At 38.3% G+C, this 15882-nt stretch overlaps 1 protein-coding gene across 2 annotated transcripts in view; it reads left to right on the top strand.

The window, feature by feature from the left end:
- Positions 1-15882, top strand: part of MAPK10 (mitogen-activated protein kinase 10) — an 86646-nt gene that overhangs the window by 53055 nt on the left and 17709 nt on the right. For both annotated transcript variants that reach the window (XM_064450380.1, XM_064450381.1), the window contains exons 8-9: positions 9333-9515; positions 11678-11802. In XM_064450380.1, the coding sequence (XP_064306450.1) occupies positions 9333-9515; positions 11678-11802 (308 nt within the window). The remainder of the gene's footprint in view (positions 1-9332; positions 9516-11677; positions 11803-15882) is intronic.

The raw sequence follows: 15882 nt of genomic DNA, 5'->3' as shown, positions 1-15882 counted from the left end.
GTGGAAGCTGCAGCGGGTGTAGTGTAGGGAGATGGAAAATGACATCCTATGTGGTCCATCAGAACTGCTTTCTGCAGCCAGTGACTACTTGTTTTTAGTTTTGTTGTTGTAAATGTCTGTATTAATTACGGGGTGGGGGGGGGTAGGGGTGTGTGTTCATAAATGACAGGGTTTTTTACATTCTGGTTTTAGCATGGTAGGCACCAAGTCATGGTTTACCTCAGGATGGTAAGAGGTTCTGCATTTTAGGAAGAAGGTATGATCAACTCAGACATGACTTTTAGAAATGTTTATTTCTTTCCTTGTTTGCTCTGCAAGTGGTATTGAAGTAGGAAAGTAGGAAATGACTTCAACTGGGGACAACTTCTTCCCGTGACTAAAATTATCACTTATCTTTGTAGCAACTTGATGATTCAAAAGGCTTGGAATTTCCTTGGAAACTTGTAGTTGACTTAAATTTTTCATCCTTTATTTAAGTACATGTAGCTATTATGTGAAAGCAGAATGTGTTTTTGATATCAACCAGAAATTATTTATAAATAAATGCATTGAATCAGTGGAAAACTGGTCCAAACAGTCTAGGTATATGTATGTTTTCCTTGGAGACCATTCTGCATTCAGGTGTGAGGCAGCCATAATTATTACTTTATTTGGTGCTTTTTTAAAGCTTTGATATGTACACTGTTACTTACCAGATTGTGACAGTGGTTTCTTCTTGTGCATAGCAGCAACCAAGCTCCATGCATGTTTGGTCTAATTCCAGTGTTTCATGGTCCACAGGATTACACAAACGAGAAATGGAGGTGACCTGTGTACAAGTTTTCCTTTTAATTTAAACTCTGTACTTAGATGACAGAGGATTTCACAGGCATTATTAATTTTTATGGAACTTTCTCTGAATGTGTGTGCATGTACACTAAGGTATAAGTGTGTGTGTATATGTACACATACTAATCCAGTTTAGCACTTTTGGCCTCATTCACACTTTAAAGGGTTCAATATTTTGATTAAAATTTGAAAACAAGTAGTATCTGAAGAGCATGAAAGAAATGAAAGTAGGCAATGATATCATTAATATTTTCACAGCCTTGTCTGCTAAGATTCTGATCTGTGTTTCGTCCAAAATGTTGGATGAGCATATGCATACTGAAATCAACACTAACATTCCCATACATTTTCATATGATCTGGAACACATCTCATCTGCATATGTGCAAGTAAACTTTTCCCTTTTATTTGTTAAATTAAACCATTAGCACCTATTTGTGCTTAATGGAGATTTGACCCAGGCTGGCCTTGTGTATTCTGTGAACGTGGAGTTGAGAAACTTAAGTGTGGGGGTTAGCATAGTTCTGTGTTCTAGCTGGAACTGTTTTTATGTTAATAGACTTAGGTTTTATAAGATATCATCTAAAGAAATCCCCAAGTAAGTACAAAAAGAATTGAATGTGTCTTATATGGCACTTCAAAAACTGGTTTCTTTGACACAGCTGCATACTTGTTAAAAAGAAATCACGCAAAGCCTCTATAATGAAACCATTATGTGCAATATTATTATTGCAATAACCTCACAGAAATTGGCTGTGATTTGTTTGGGATTATTCTGTAATCGAGCTCATGGTCTTCATTGTATTTATAATGCCTTGCTAAATTTGCACTGTTTTATGTACCATGCTGCTTTTCTTCTGCTGTTCCATGAGAGTCTATTCTGTGAACAGAGAACGATGCTGTCTCTTGCTTTCAGGCCACTGAGCAACCCTCCTCAAAGCCACTTTTTCTCCACATCCACCCCCCCCTCGCCTCTCCCCCACCGCTGAGCAGCCACTGGCAGGGGTTCAGCACGTTTTGTTCCTGTGCCTGTCTGTGCAGCTGAAAACCAGCCAGAAAGTTGCAAGGGCAGACCCATCCTGCTGAGATGGATGACCTCGTGGCATCTTCTTCCTTAAATCTGCATAGAAAATGCTTAGCATTTCTGTAAAAGCAATTATTTCTTCAGATGTGTCATGGAGTTGGGCAGCTTTATAATTCCATCAGCAGGGACTATGAGCCCTAAGAGCTTGAGGGCAGCATACTTAAGGTTGTATTAAAGTGTAGAAGGAGCAAGAGTAATTGGAAATCAGTTTGGTTTGGTTTGGTTTTTTAAAAAAAAGCTGCTTTTTTCAACATAAAATGCATGTACACTGGCAGAGTACCAGAATTTGTTATCAGCAAGTTTTTCTTCACAGGCAGTGCTTCATTTCACACCACCACTGTGGTTTGAAAAGTACTTAATACTAGTTTGTGACAATTTTTATGCATAAATAACTGTGAAAATCAGTTTTGAAACTGAAAGATTGAATATTCATGAGAAATGTACTGTTGGTTGTAAATTGACTGCAAAATTTACTGTTTGGCGTTTTCCAGCAGTTCAGGAGTATAGGTCATTTGATATTGTTTCAGTTAGCTGAACAGGCCATTTAGTTCTGTAAACTGAAACAAGTTCTGTAGCAAAATAGAGCCATCTTACATGGTCGTCGAAAATTCACAAGCAGAAAAATAGAAAACACCTTTGAGTAAGTGCGGGGTGGAGTGGTTAGCTAGGCTGCGGTTCTGTTCCACTCTGGTATCCACTTGAATTCACTGAAATCACTTGAGTGGAGCTGAGAAGAAAAGCCACCTCTATTCTTTTTTTAAACTCCAATCGTGAGTGAATGCTTTGCAGTGTCCAAAATCCCCATGGTCTTTACTGATGCTTGAAATTTTTTGAGTATTCACATGATGCAGTTCATTGTGGACTAAACCTTTTTCCTTTTTTTTTTTTTTAATGTTATATAAAACTTCTTTTCAAGGTTGACAGCAGTTCTGCTTACATAGAAACTATTATCATGAAGATCGGATACAGTTGTGCCTCGAGCAAGGAGAAAATGGCAACATAGTTTGTTGTGTTGCCTCAGGAGCAGTTGTAAAGCTGACTTTACCTGTGAGTTGACATTTGCTCCATGTGTTCTTCTGAAAATTATATGAGGGGCACTGTTACTCTTTTCTCCCCACTGTTTAAATGATCTGAAGGAGGTAAGAAGGTGCCTTAGTCCTCTGGCAAGTTGTGAAAGTGGTAGTTTTACACAGATTTTTTTGTTTTTAAACTGCTGAATGCACTTTGGGCAGACAAGGCAGAAAATGCCTTTAAACTCTGAATGCTTCGGGAGACAAGTATATATTCAATAGAGAGATGTAAGGTTAGTGTGATGTCAGCTTCTCTCAGTATAAATCACAGATGATCATACAAGCTATCACTTACAGAGCCTTATTCTACAACTGCAATCACGTTGCACATGTCACAGAGATTGGGGTACATGGTTTTTATGCAGTTTTACAGTTCATTTAGCAGGTACTTAATAATGCTAACGTTCATAGGCTGCCTCCTAGGCTAAGTACATGATCATCGTGCATCCGGCTGTACACGTTACAAAGACAGAAGTACTAAAACAAAAGGTTCTAGAAGGCTAGAAACAGTCTGAAGTACTACAAGTAGATACTGCAATGGTGAAGAGACATCCACAAGTGAAATGCTAATACTTACCCAAGGACAAGATTGCAATCCTGTGCTGCAATATCGGGACTATACACTAAGCATTGATTTGCTTGCTGCTGTGTAAGCAGAGATGCTCAGCAACTGAATGAAGTGCCAGCTGAAAACAATACCGGTTGAAAATTTTAGTGAAGGTGCCATCATAGATATGCATCTAAAGGGTTATTGACAGCTACACAACCAACATTGCTGTCTCCTAACTTCCAAATGATGAATGGTAATCTTCTGAAGTAATTTTCTTTATGTGCTATGTGTTATTTTTATCATCACCATGTTTTATTATAGCATATAAATAGCAACCACTATCCTTAACATTGCAAAATATTTTCTGTTACGGTCTAATTTTTACAAATGCCACATTCTTCTCAAAGCATTCACCTTGGCACAGAATATGCACTACACTTGCTGTCTTGTCAGATGCTAGCATTTTCAATTTCTTTGCTGTTTTTTGTAAACTGTGTTGACATCAGTATGTAAATTATGGGACTGTGGAAAAAATATTTATCTGACACTGATGTCTGCCACAGTGAAGCTGGTTAGTTTGGTTTTTATTAACAGATTTACTTTTAAAAAAGGTCCAATTTAAAATAGTGAAAATGAGCTGCTCATAGTAATTATTCTAATTTTTACAAGTTAGGAGCATCAAAAATTTGTACCCAAAGCAATGCAGTTAGTTTTTATTGGTGGAACATGCACATTTAAGGAGAAAACTATCAGAAAGGTGGTTCCCTTAAGATTTTGAGATTGAGAAAAGGTTAACTTACCCTGTCTGTCTGTTATGAAGAGTTCCATGTCCAATTTATTTTTGTTGTGCCTACCTTAACAAAAGCAGTATTTGACATGCCCTAGTCCTAACCATCTCCAGAAGAAGCATGTTTAGCCAGAAAGAGCAAATCCTGCTCCAGTGCAGTAAAGCTAGTGTAGATGTGCTGCTTAACAGGTGAAGGAAGTGGAGTCCAGTATGCTGGGCGGGGAAGCATAATTCCCTACCATCACCATCCAGCACAATTCCAAAAGCTCTGTTATAATTAGGCATTTTGGCAGAATTACTTGTTTTCCACATCGCAGTCCACAGAGGCTGCTTTAAAAGGATTTTAGGAAGAGGCTTTTCTAGCACAGCCACGCTTCAGAGTAGTGTGGAAAAGCAATGGTTGGTCTTTGGTGATCGGTTGGCTGTTAGACTTGCAACAGGAGACTTCCTCTCCTTTTTCAGGAAGAGAAACATGAATGATTACAGTAAGTTACTGCTAAAGGTTAAACAGCTGAGCACAGACAAGTTTTTGACTACCAGTGAAGAATGAACGGGCTTAACTATACACGCATCATAATATGTTTTTATTTGTATTGCAACTGCAAAACCTCACTGTTGAACACAAGAAAATATAATCATTGACTAAAAAAAAAGTATGATTTACACAGACATAACATGAGAAGGAAAAAGAAAATTTATTGCCATTTTGAGGCTAGCTAGCTTCAGTACAAAGAAGATAATTTGTTGTCTAAATTTCATATTTTAATCACAAGCTATTAATTTGTGGAACTGTAAAAATGCTTTTAATATTTTCTGATTGAGACAGATAAGTATTGTAAGTTTTCCCTCACAGGCAAGCTCCATTTCCTTAGTTGTTTGAGTATTTGCAGAAATGTAATTTAACTGAAGTCTGCAGGCCAACTGAAGGAACAAAACTGGTCCTTAATTCACACTTCTAAAATAGATTGCGTCAATGCACACATTGCATCAATGGGAACAGAAACAGAAGTTTCCTGAAAGTAAACTTTCACCCTATACCTCTAAATAGATGACTTCACTGTGAAATCTGATTTTTCTAATAGAAGTACCTTATTGTGTATTCAAAATATTATTTTCCCATTAGAAATGTTGTGCATTTGCTTTAGAAAAATACGTCTTTTCAGCTGCAGTTCAGATTCTGTTTTTTTTCCAAGTAAATAACCAAGTATTTAGAAAGCAAAGGAGAATAATCCGTAAGACAGTATTAGAGTGCAAAGAGAAAAGGTGGCTGGGAAGTTTGAGGCCACCTGAGGCCTCACTCAATGGTAAATCTTCATTCAAAATATACCCATTTTAGGACTATTTTCTTAAATAAGTTTCTTTGCTGTAACTTAGTATGGCCATCTTAATGTTAGCAAAAACCTCACAGTGTTAGTGCCAGGGACAAACTAAATCCAAGTTAGGTCCCTTCTTCTGTCTTAAGTCATACAGGTGCTATTGTGTATAGTTGACACATTTTCCTTGGTCTTGCTTGGGGCAAGGGACAGCTGAGGTGATTCAAATAGCTTTAAAGCAGGCATTTTGTCATCTTCCAGAGTTTTGGGCTGTAATTCTTTCCAACTTCCAGTCTGTCCAACATTTGTTTAATTTCAAGGGGAAAAACAGGGTCTTCTGTTAGCAGAAGTTTTTCTTCTTTAAGTTTTCTTCACTGAAATACAGGTTAATCTTTTTTGGCCTGGGAAATTTCTGTCAGAGCTACGTGATGATTAATTCATAGTCCCATTTTTTCAGTTGGCGTGCAAATAACATCTATAGTCACCATCACTTATTGGTTAATGTAACCTACAGTAGGTTTTGATTCATATTAGAACTGTTCTATAGGAACAATTGTTTTCTGCAGAACTGCTGAAGTTAATGCTGACTGCCAGCTAGAGAAAGCTGCTTCTCTTTGCTTCAGTAGGTAGACCTCAGGTTTTTTTCAAAACTTTTTTTTTAATCTCATACCATGATGGGTACAACCTCTCATTGTCAGTTGTGCCACAGATGCATTACAACCAGTGATTGTATGAAACGTAACAACGAAATGGAGACGGACCAGTATTTAACAAGAATGTTACTTCATTCTTGCACGTTGTCATGTATTGGAAACCTCAGAATATAATCCAGCGCTAGTTAGGCCTGGGTAAGTGGAGAAACAATACTAGAGAGAAAATATGTGTGTTCATCTGACTGAAAAATGGTCTATCTCCACCTGCTCTCGCTGGGCATGGTTTTGCTATTGCTATTATTTAGGACAAAAACAGGTCCTGAGTGCTCCATCATGTCGATTTGTGTGTGTGTGTGTGTGTGTGTGTGTGTGTGTGTGTAGATATATATAAAGAGCATATGAATACATTTTATTTAAGGGTTTTGGCAGTATTGGAGCAACAGTAAAGAAGCACGATTATCCATTCAGATCATTCAGTTACTCAAAACCAGTCCCTGAAGTTGCTGTAATGTAAAGCCTGACAGTTTTGGCCCTTGGTATAAGCCAGGGCTGCAAAAGCTCCAGTGTTGTCCTCCTGCAAATCAAGGCTACTCAAGGACTGGAACACAGCAGCTCTGCCAGCTCCCTTGGCTTTGGTTGTTGTCTTTGCACTCATGAAGCTGCTTCCACCTCTTAAAATCTTCCAGTTGTGAGTGGTGGCCTGCTTGTCTGTTGTCCCTCAGTGAGAGCCTTTCCGTCAGCATAGAAGAAATGTGTGCAGTGGGCACTGGCCTGTTGTCTGAGGATTCTCCATCACCAGTGACACTGGTTCCCACCGTGTAGGCCCTATTCTGGGATCTTTTTTTACCCTTTTTCCCTTATCACACACATCCAGAGCATCTTACTACATCTTCCCTCTCAGCATGTCCAAATCCCACAAAATTCTGAGATCCCAAAGATCTCTGGTTTTGGCCTTCATTAGATGCCTGAGAGATGGTTAATCTGCTCCATACAAATGTAAGCTTCTGACGTCTGCTTTGAAGCAAGTCCTGATTTTGGCCCTCCCTGTTTTTATCAAATGGCCTTCACTCAATCTGCACCGGTAATGCTTCCAGTGGTACTTCCATAGCTTGGCTTTCTCACCCATTTAGCTTCTCCTGGCACAACTAACAGCACCTTCATTTCTGTATTCTCTGTTCTTCTCTGCAAAGCATTTACAGATTCTATATTTTTAAGTTCCTCAGAAAGACCTGCTTCTGAAATAGTTCAGCCATCAAACAGTGAGGTGCGTTAACTCAGAATACAAGTTTTAGAATGTCAAAACACTTTATTTTCTAATGAAATGTTTAATGAAGTATTCGGGCTTGTCTTCGAGCAGCTATAGTCCTGAATAACTTCATTGTTGTTGCAATTCTTCAGTTTTCTTTTGAGAAAAATATATTTTTAATGGACAACACAAGATACATAAAACCTATACAGTGTGGGGGGGGGGGAGGGGTTGTTCTACATACATCTTTCTTTTAGTTTAAAAATGAAAGTTATTCAGAGAAACCTTTACAGATCACTGCTATTTCTAGCAACCTTTTTCAGTTGAAACTAAAACCATTCAAAGCCCTGTTTTGGTATTCTTAAAGCATATGTTTAAATTGTTTTCATTCCTTTAAACACTGTTGATCAGTGAAGCTGCAATTTTTAAATTAATTATTTGATTTTTTTTTGTTCAGATATGACCATTCATGTGACCCAAATTAAGCCTGTCTTGAATTTTCAACGTATGTGAAAATACTAAGTTTCCATTTCCGTAAATAAAAACTTTTGAAAATCTGAAATTGCTGCTGCACCAAAGAGCTGGTTTTTGCCTGACTTTTTTTTTTCCTTCTTATCTTCATTCTGTTGACCTGATTTCTCTCCTAGATTGTGAGGAACTGTCTTTAGTATTTGGGAAACTTCCCAACGCTTATGCTGCTCATGACAATAATAACCTAGAATAATAATTAAAAAAGAAAAATCTCTGTGCTGAAATGCTTTGTATGTTTGTCTTTTAAAAGATTTTTATTTCTAGTATGTTCTTAATGAAACTCCCTTCATCACATTTCTTAGCATCAATGTACCCATGGCTGTATGTACTCTTCCTTTGTCATCAGATTCTTAGCACTGTGAATTAGACAGTGTGATGTAGAGATGGTACTGATTTTATAGACATTTGCTTAATTTTTTTTTTGGCACAGTAAGGCTTGTTCTTAACATGGCCGGAAGAGCTAGATAATGCCTATCTGATGCCTAATTGTTATCTCAAGAAAACTAAAATCAACAAAACAAAACAAAAAGCTCAGTACAAATTGCCTGTAATACAATTTCTTTTTAAGCATGAGAGCCTGTTTCTTATTAGTCAGTAACAGTTTAGCAATGTAACCATCACATTTGCAGTTAAAGAGAAACATCTGTCTATACCTGAGGCATCATTTGTCTATAGAAAATTAGTCCCAAAGCATTCTTATAAAATCAAACAAATTTCTTTTGAGGGGTTGCTGGTTGGGTGATTTTAGCAAAATTAGCACCAATAAAGTTACTGGAGAGAATAAACATACAAGCGTGCAGAAGATGAGTTGAAGGTTACTTCTGTTCTGTGCAGAACTCCTTTGAGCCAGCTGGGTCTCACTCTTCACAGGCTGAACAGAGAGGGCAGTGAACGTGTCATTCTGCTGCACCTGTGTAGCCAAGGTGACATAGAGGCAATTACCTGCATGTAAAAAAAAGGGAGTGCAAGTCACTGGATTGCAAGTGAAAAATAAAAATGCTAACAAGTGTTGACCCAAGGAGAAGAAGCCGTGTATTCTCCCATGGTGGTGGTGGTTTTAGGATTGCACAATGCCTGCAAGTAATTCTAGTTGTGAAAGAGAGTTTTGCCCTTTGCAGGCTGTAGAACCTGGAGGCATAATGCTGAAAAAAAGACAGTGACTGTAAAGATATTATGAAGGGAGTTAAACACCTCTGAGGATTCCCAGAGAACAGAAATGTCAGGAGACTACATGGGTTTGCATTTTGTTTTCCTTAACTACTGATGTTCAGATATTGATCAGTGGAATAAAGTTATTGAGCAGCTGGGAACACCCTGTCCAGAATTCATGAAGAAGCTGCAGCCAACGGTACGGAACTATGTTGAGAACAGACCCAAGTATGCTGGCCTCACTTTCCCCAAACTCTTTCCAGACTCTCTCTTCCCAGCTGACTCAGAACACAACAAACTCAAAGGTATGTCTGACAAAGGGACATGTTTCACATGTCAACAGCTACAATGCAATGAAGGTTTTTTTCAATTTTTCTTCCTTTCTAGTTGCACTTCCTTTTAATGCAGTTAGGTGCAGAGATGAATGACTGCATGGGTTTTGTTCAGCTGAGAGTGAGCTTTTGGAAACAATTTTTGGAGACCCTGGTGCTTGGGCAGCCAAGGGAACATATCACTGATGTGTTGACCGTATCCCCATGGTGTTCTGTGTGATGATTCTGTACTGCAAGGAGCTGAGGCGTTCCTTTACTCTGATACTTAAACTTTTAACACAAAGGAAGAGTAGAGCTTCCACTGGAACATCTCAGCTATTTTGTTCTGGATGAAAAATACCAATTCAGCCAGATGTCGGCCATAGCTCTACCTTTACTAGACAATAGATAGGTATTAACAGGTCAGCCAAAACGGTCTTGATGTACCTGCGGTTTAACACTTGCTATGGGTGGATTTCTTCTTTTGAAAAATGCTGTGGGTCGGTTTGGATATGTGAAGTAGATAGCTAACTTAATTACAGTGTGACTAGATATACCCCTGTAAAATATAAGTTGCGATGATTTTAATCACATATTGAAGTCTTGTTTTACTTGAACAGGGCATTCACCTTCAATTGGGAAGAGTGATTAATGTGTGTTTAGTATAGAAAGGATTTCTCATCACAGCTCTGGAACCCCTGCTCACCTATACTGTGTATCAGTTCTGCACGACTTGAGTACTTGGGGCCACTTACTACCGTGGCATGTAATGGTTTTCAATTGCTTGCAATTTCCATGTTAGTACATTACCCAAAATACTCTTCCAGCTAACAGCTGTTTCATAGCAAGGCTGCTGTCTCAGCTCTGTGAGCAAAGTGAAAGGTCTGAGCAGATGCTTTTGGGTACACAGAATTTTATACTCCTAATACAATAAAACTGAATAATGGCATTTTCTTGGGTTTAGAGGTAATGAATAGAAATGACTGTCAAACAGTGCTGTTGTCTTTTGGATACGGGAAGCACATGTGTTTGAGCATACTGAATGCCAGTTTTTCAGATACAGTCACAGAACAAGAAACAGTGTATTAAAAATATTCTGCTTGTGCAGCACTGTATCATCCCACACCCTGACTAAATACTTCACCATAATGTGATGTTAATGGTTTACTTAGATATTGCTTTTAGTTACCCATGTCTGATGAGATACCTAATAATATTTTTGCACTTACATCTCTTTACATTCTTCTTCATTTACACAGGACATGATTTTGAACATGGAAGCGCTTAGAACACTACATTGATACTAATACTAGAAATATATGTTTGGGTTTTTTTCTTTCCCAAGGGTTTAGATGGTGCTATATTTATTACAAACTCTAAACAGTAAAAACAATTTCAGTAATAAAAAGGTGAGTTTGTGGCCTGATAGGCACAATGGGCTATATTATCAGGTAAAATAAATCAATGTCGCAACATAAAACTCAATGCATGTATAAGGCTCTGCATTTTTGCAGTGGAGCGTATGTCCCACTGATTTAAGCTTTGTTATGTGGCACAAACAGGACTTAAGCAGTTCCAAGGCACTTGCATACCGTTACGTGTTGATCCCAGGCTACAGATTTGACATTATTGCTTCTAATGAGATGCCCTAAGGTAAGCCTGGTACCTATGCCTCACTGAAATATTTAATGTCACCCAGCAGGCTAGGTGAAAAATTTTAAAATATACAGAAAAGTTTGGATGTTCTACTGAGCCATCATAAGAGTGCCTGTAAGTTTCAGGTTTTGATTTAGTAATTCCTTGATTTTAGACTTTATTAGGCAAGCTTTTAATTTCTGATCTCGGCAATAAGACACATACCTCAAGCACGTTTTTCCTAGATAGATTATTCTCTACATGGAATCTGCATACACACGTAAAATCTCATTGAAGCTTGTTAGGGGACTTATGCTATGCAGCCCTGGTGTTGGCATCTTCCTGATGAATCTGACCTAAAATGATTACTGAAGAACTCTTGCTATAACAAGGCAAGGGGCAGAAATACATACAAACTCTAAAAGGGTTGTGACATTGTTGCTTTCCTAACCCAGTTAACCCTCATCTGGAGGTGGTGATTGTTTTGTATTAATACTCTTTATCTGATTTCATTGTTCTAGCCAGCCAAGCCAGGGACCTTCTATCAAAGATGCTAGTCATTGATCCGGCCAAGCGAATATCAGTAGATGAAGCCTTACAGCATCCATACATTAATGTCTGGTATGACCCAGCAGAAGTGGAGGCGGTAAGTAAGGCATGACTCCTTACTTCAGACTGCTAAACACAGATATGATTCATAGATTCCTAGTGCTTTACAGTAGCTTGATAACAAGCATGCTGTAAAGAAACAATGTTGTGACTGTGGTGGTCTTTGGATTTACCTGAAATGAGGCCTGTAGGGACAGCATATATCTCTTTATTAGATTAAATGACAATAGGTGGGACAAACAAAAATACTTCAAGCATATGAACCCATTTTCTGCTTTCTTCTAGACAGCATGAAGAAAGGATTTTGAACCATGTCGCTCACCTGGTTTTTCTAGCTATATAAGTCAGTCTGGGAAAAGATACTCTTTCTTTTCTGTCTAAACCTTTCCTTGTGGAAAACAGCAAACATCACTTCCTATGTTCATGTTCAAGGATATATGTTGAGAGGAGGAGAGTTAATCAAAACAATACAAAATCCTGAAGTTGGGAGTCAGAAATATTTTAGCAGGACACAAATTGTTCCTTAAAATGAAGCAGGGGCTCATGTGTTTTCCTGGGTCATGGTTCAATGTTCAGTATCATGTGTGCAAACAGAAACGGAATTTTTCTTACAATCCTGTCATGTTGTAGACACATCTCTGTATGCCTAGGTGAGGCTGGTGTTAACAGGAATAAGTGCAATCTGTAGGCACTTCAGTGACAAGGTATAATAGATACAGGTATAACTCGGGGATGTTCTCTGTAATACTGTGTGTGAAATGTATGAGCTCAGTATTTCAACAGGTTTTAGAAATCTTACTTAACCACAAGACCCTGAACCTTGCAAAATGAAATCACTGCTGTTTAGTGATATGCTCCAACTCAGTGTGTGTTCTTGAAAGTGCAGTAAACTTCAGAAGTAAATGGAAGGCACAAAACCCCATCAGATCTCACACGCGCAGGATTTTTGCACAGTATGTTACTTAGGAGTGCTTTATATGGGATGGGTCTGCTATCTAAAGAGCCTTTAGTTTTTGTGTCCTGTTTAGTTTTCTTCAAGAAAAAAGTGTCAGTCTGAAGTTTTATACAGTTTGATACTCTGCAATATTTTACCCCCTGGCATGTACGTTTTAGTTTCACATCCCTCTTGAAGATCCCATTCCATTTTCAGGTACTTTTTTTTTATTTCCATGTGTTTCTTCATTCCATTTTACAGAACTACTCTGATGTCAGAACTTAGATTTGGGTCCCTCTTTAGGTGTGCTTTGCCTGTGAACTTATCTATTGAGAGCCACTTATGCAAAACAGGACAGGAATTTGGTACATTGAATATTTCAGTGTAATGATTTGCTCAATTTCCAAATGTTTGCTCTTAGTTGTGTTTCAGATTGAAGCAGAGGTTGAGTTTTTGTCATAATGAGGTTGCCCTTTTAGAAGGAAGAACTTACCACGCATGCCTAGAATTACAGCTGATATTGAACCTCGTATTACTGTCCTCTTACACAGACAGAGATCAGGGGTACATCTATGGCTGAAGAGACAATGGTTTAATTTCTGATTGTACCATAGGGTCCTCACATGGTCTAGAACAAACCACATCCTTTCTCTGGATCATGACTGTAAAGCAGGAATAATAATTATGCATTTTTCCTGCCAGGTGAATTGGCTGGAATCTAATGAGCCCACTAGCTCTCAAAAGCCTGCAGTAATTACATTCTAGTTCACTGAGACATTAGTCTCTCACATGTGCCTCCTATTACCATAAATGCCTGTAGAAACATGGTGCCATGCTATGAAATCACATTCCTTGCATTTTCACTGTTGGCTGCATATCATTGCTCAGTAAAGTACTACAGAAGATGTGAAGCAATGGAAAACCAAGCTGTCATTTCTCCCATAGCACCTCAAAGAACAGAGGACGTGCTGCAAGGAAGGAATAGTGCATTTAAATGTTCAGCTTCAAATGTCCAGTGTTGTCACAGCTATTTGTAGTTTGCATCTTTGTCTGAATTACACCTTTTTAGACAACCCTCTGTTCTCTTCTCCCACCTGGTTCTTTGCACAGTTATCATGTAGTTACCATGAGCTGAACATCAGCATCCCCAGCTGCTTTCTCTGACTCTTTTAGCTTCAAAGTTTTCTCTTCCAAAACATGCTATATCTTCTCAGTTGCATACTATAGAATCATACTAACATTTTTTGTCATGAGTACTTAGACAGTGAAGTGTTACTGAATTGCTTTGACACCAATCGCTCTGACACCCTTCTTCCCTTGGGATCACAGCAGGTTAAAAACCAGGGAGGTTCAGGTTGTGTGCAGTGAAGAGAAGAACACGGGATTAATAAACATTCATTGTATTTTGTCAGAGTTCTAGGAACTCTAGAAAGATTCTGGCTTCACTTAATACTTGTTATTTTTTCCAATCTCACTTTCAGAGGAAAAGTTAAGCTGGAGGACTTTCTTTTTGTGATTAACAGTCATTAAATTCTAAATTTTGATCTGTTAATGCTGACACACTTTCAGTGGTAGATTTCAATCATTTACTAATTATTTTCTGGAGAAAACTCTTTTGGATTTTCTTTGCCTCTTGATTCCACTGTTGAAGTGCAGTCAGTCTGTGTTTTTTATCGGCATTGTCTCCATGATGGAATAAGTTTCTCAAGCAAATTCATGGGTGATTGGTGGATTTCTGTTCTTTCTCAAAAAAGTGTCCTGAGGTTCTGGGACTGCTATTAACTGACAGTGCCGCTACAAGGGGTAGTTGTTGCTACACTCGGAGTACAGAAACACAAGTTTTACTTGCTCGTCCATGTTACTATTTGCCAGTTCTGGTTGAATGCTTGATGTCTAGTGGCTATTAGTTCTTTACAAGACAGCAAGGTACCTGTATGTGATAAACTTGTTTGTTGATAACACAATTGATTTAGTGCTTCAAGCATGAAGTAACTTCTTTTCCTCTTGGAAAAAGCTGTGTTGGTTTGCAGAACAGGCTGTGTCCACCTGTCTGTGACCTCAGACATGGACCAGGGAACCTAGTGTAACATCCAGTATACCTTTTGGAGTATCTTGTAACACTGTGCCAACATCCGATGTCTTAAATGATTACAGTTTTGTGGAGCAGTTTGTAGTATACCGTAAGCCCCAGGCTCTGCAGAGTGCGGATTCCCTTGTTCGACTTGTGGTACTTGTTGTTGTAATTTTGTGTTATTAAGAATATTAGATAAAGAATTGAATTACTATCAAAAGAGTCTTTGCATCTCTCTCAGATAAATACTTCACTGAAATATCTGCCGCCTTAGAGTTGCAGAAGAGTTAGATTCAAGTTCAGTAAGCATTTCCTGCTGCCATGCAATAAGCATGTCATGGGCAAAGGGGAAATGGCTGTCATCTTACGTATTTTTGTTAGATCTTGCCAACTTTGTAGCATGGGTGGGAGTTGGTACTCATCTAAAAGCGTCCAACAAATGAGGTCTTTCAAGGGTAGGTACTTCTGCTGGTTCATTTAATAATCTGACTGTGAATTTGTCTATACTGAACTAAACCACGGAAGTTACAATAGGGTACAACTGCATGGAAAAGTAGTATTTGAATGACATGTAAAAACCTAAAAATTATTTTCTGGCACATTAATATTAGTTTTTGAAAATTAAAAAAAAACAAAACAAAACCCAAAACAAAACAACCTTAGGGACATCAGTACAAAGAACAGATGGTGGTCTGATTCTTCCAGGTTGTGTACATCTTAGGTGTCCAATCTGAACGGAAAAAGTAATTTTTCCCTATCTTGGTAAGCTATTTTATTAATGTGTGCTATGATTCTAACTGCACCAGCACATTTCATCAGTGACATTTCTAATGGATCTCTGGATCTAGTCTACTAAATTTTGGAACATGGAAACGGAATTTACAACTGCCACTGGACTTTAGTTCTGCAGCTGAACCTGTTTCTAGATGCAAACCAGAAAGCAATTCTAAGTCAAAGCACTGTTGAAGCATGTTGAAATCCTCATGCTACAAGTCTAGGTCCTTTTTGTCCAGAAACTATGCTGTAGTTTGTGAAGCTTATAAAAATGCCTCATGGAAAAGGTAGAGAAATGTGTACTGATGATAAGCTGTTCCACTGAATGTAGTTAACAG

This window comes from Phalacrocorax carbo, chromosome 4, assembly GCF_963921805.1.
Source record: "Phalacrocorax carbo chromosome 4, bPhaCar2.1, whole genome shotgun sequence".
Classification (NCBI taxonomy): domain Eukaryota; kingdom Metazoa; phylum Chordata; class Aves; order Suliformes; family Phalacrocoracidae; genus Phalacrocorax; species Phalacrocorax carbo.
Note: the sequence above shows the minus strand (reverse complement) of the source record. Positions and strands in the feature narration are given on the sequence as shown.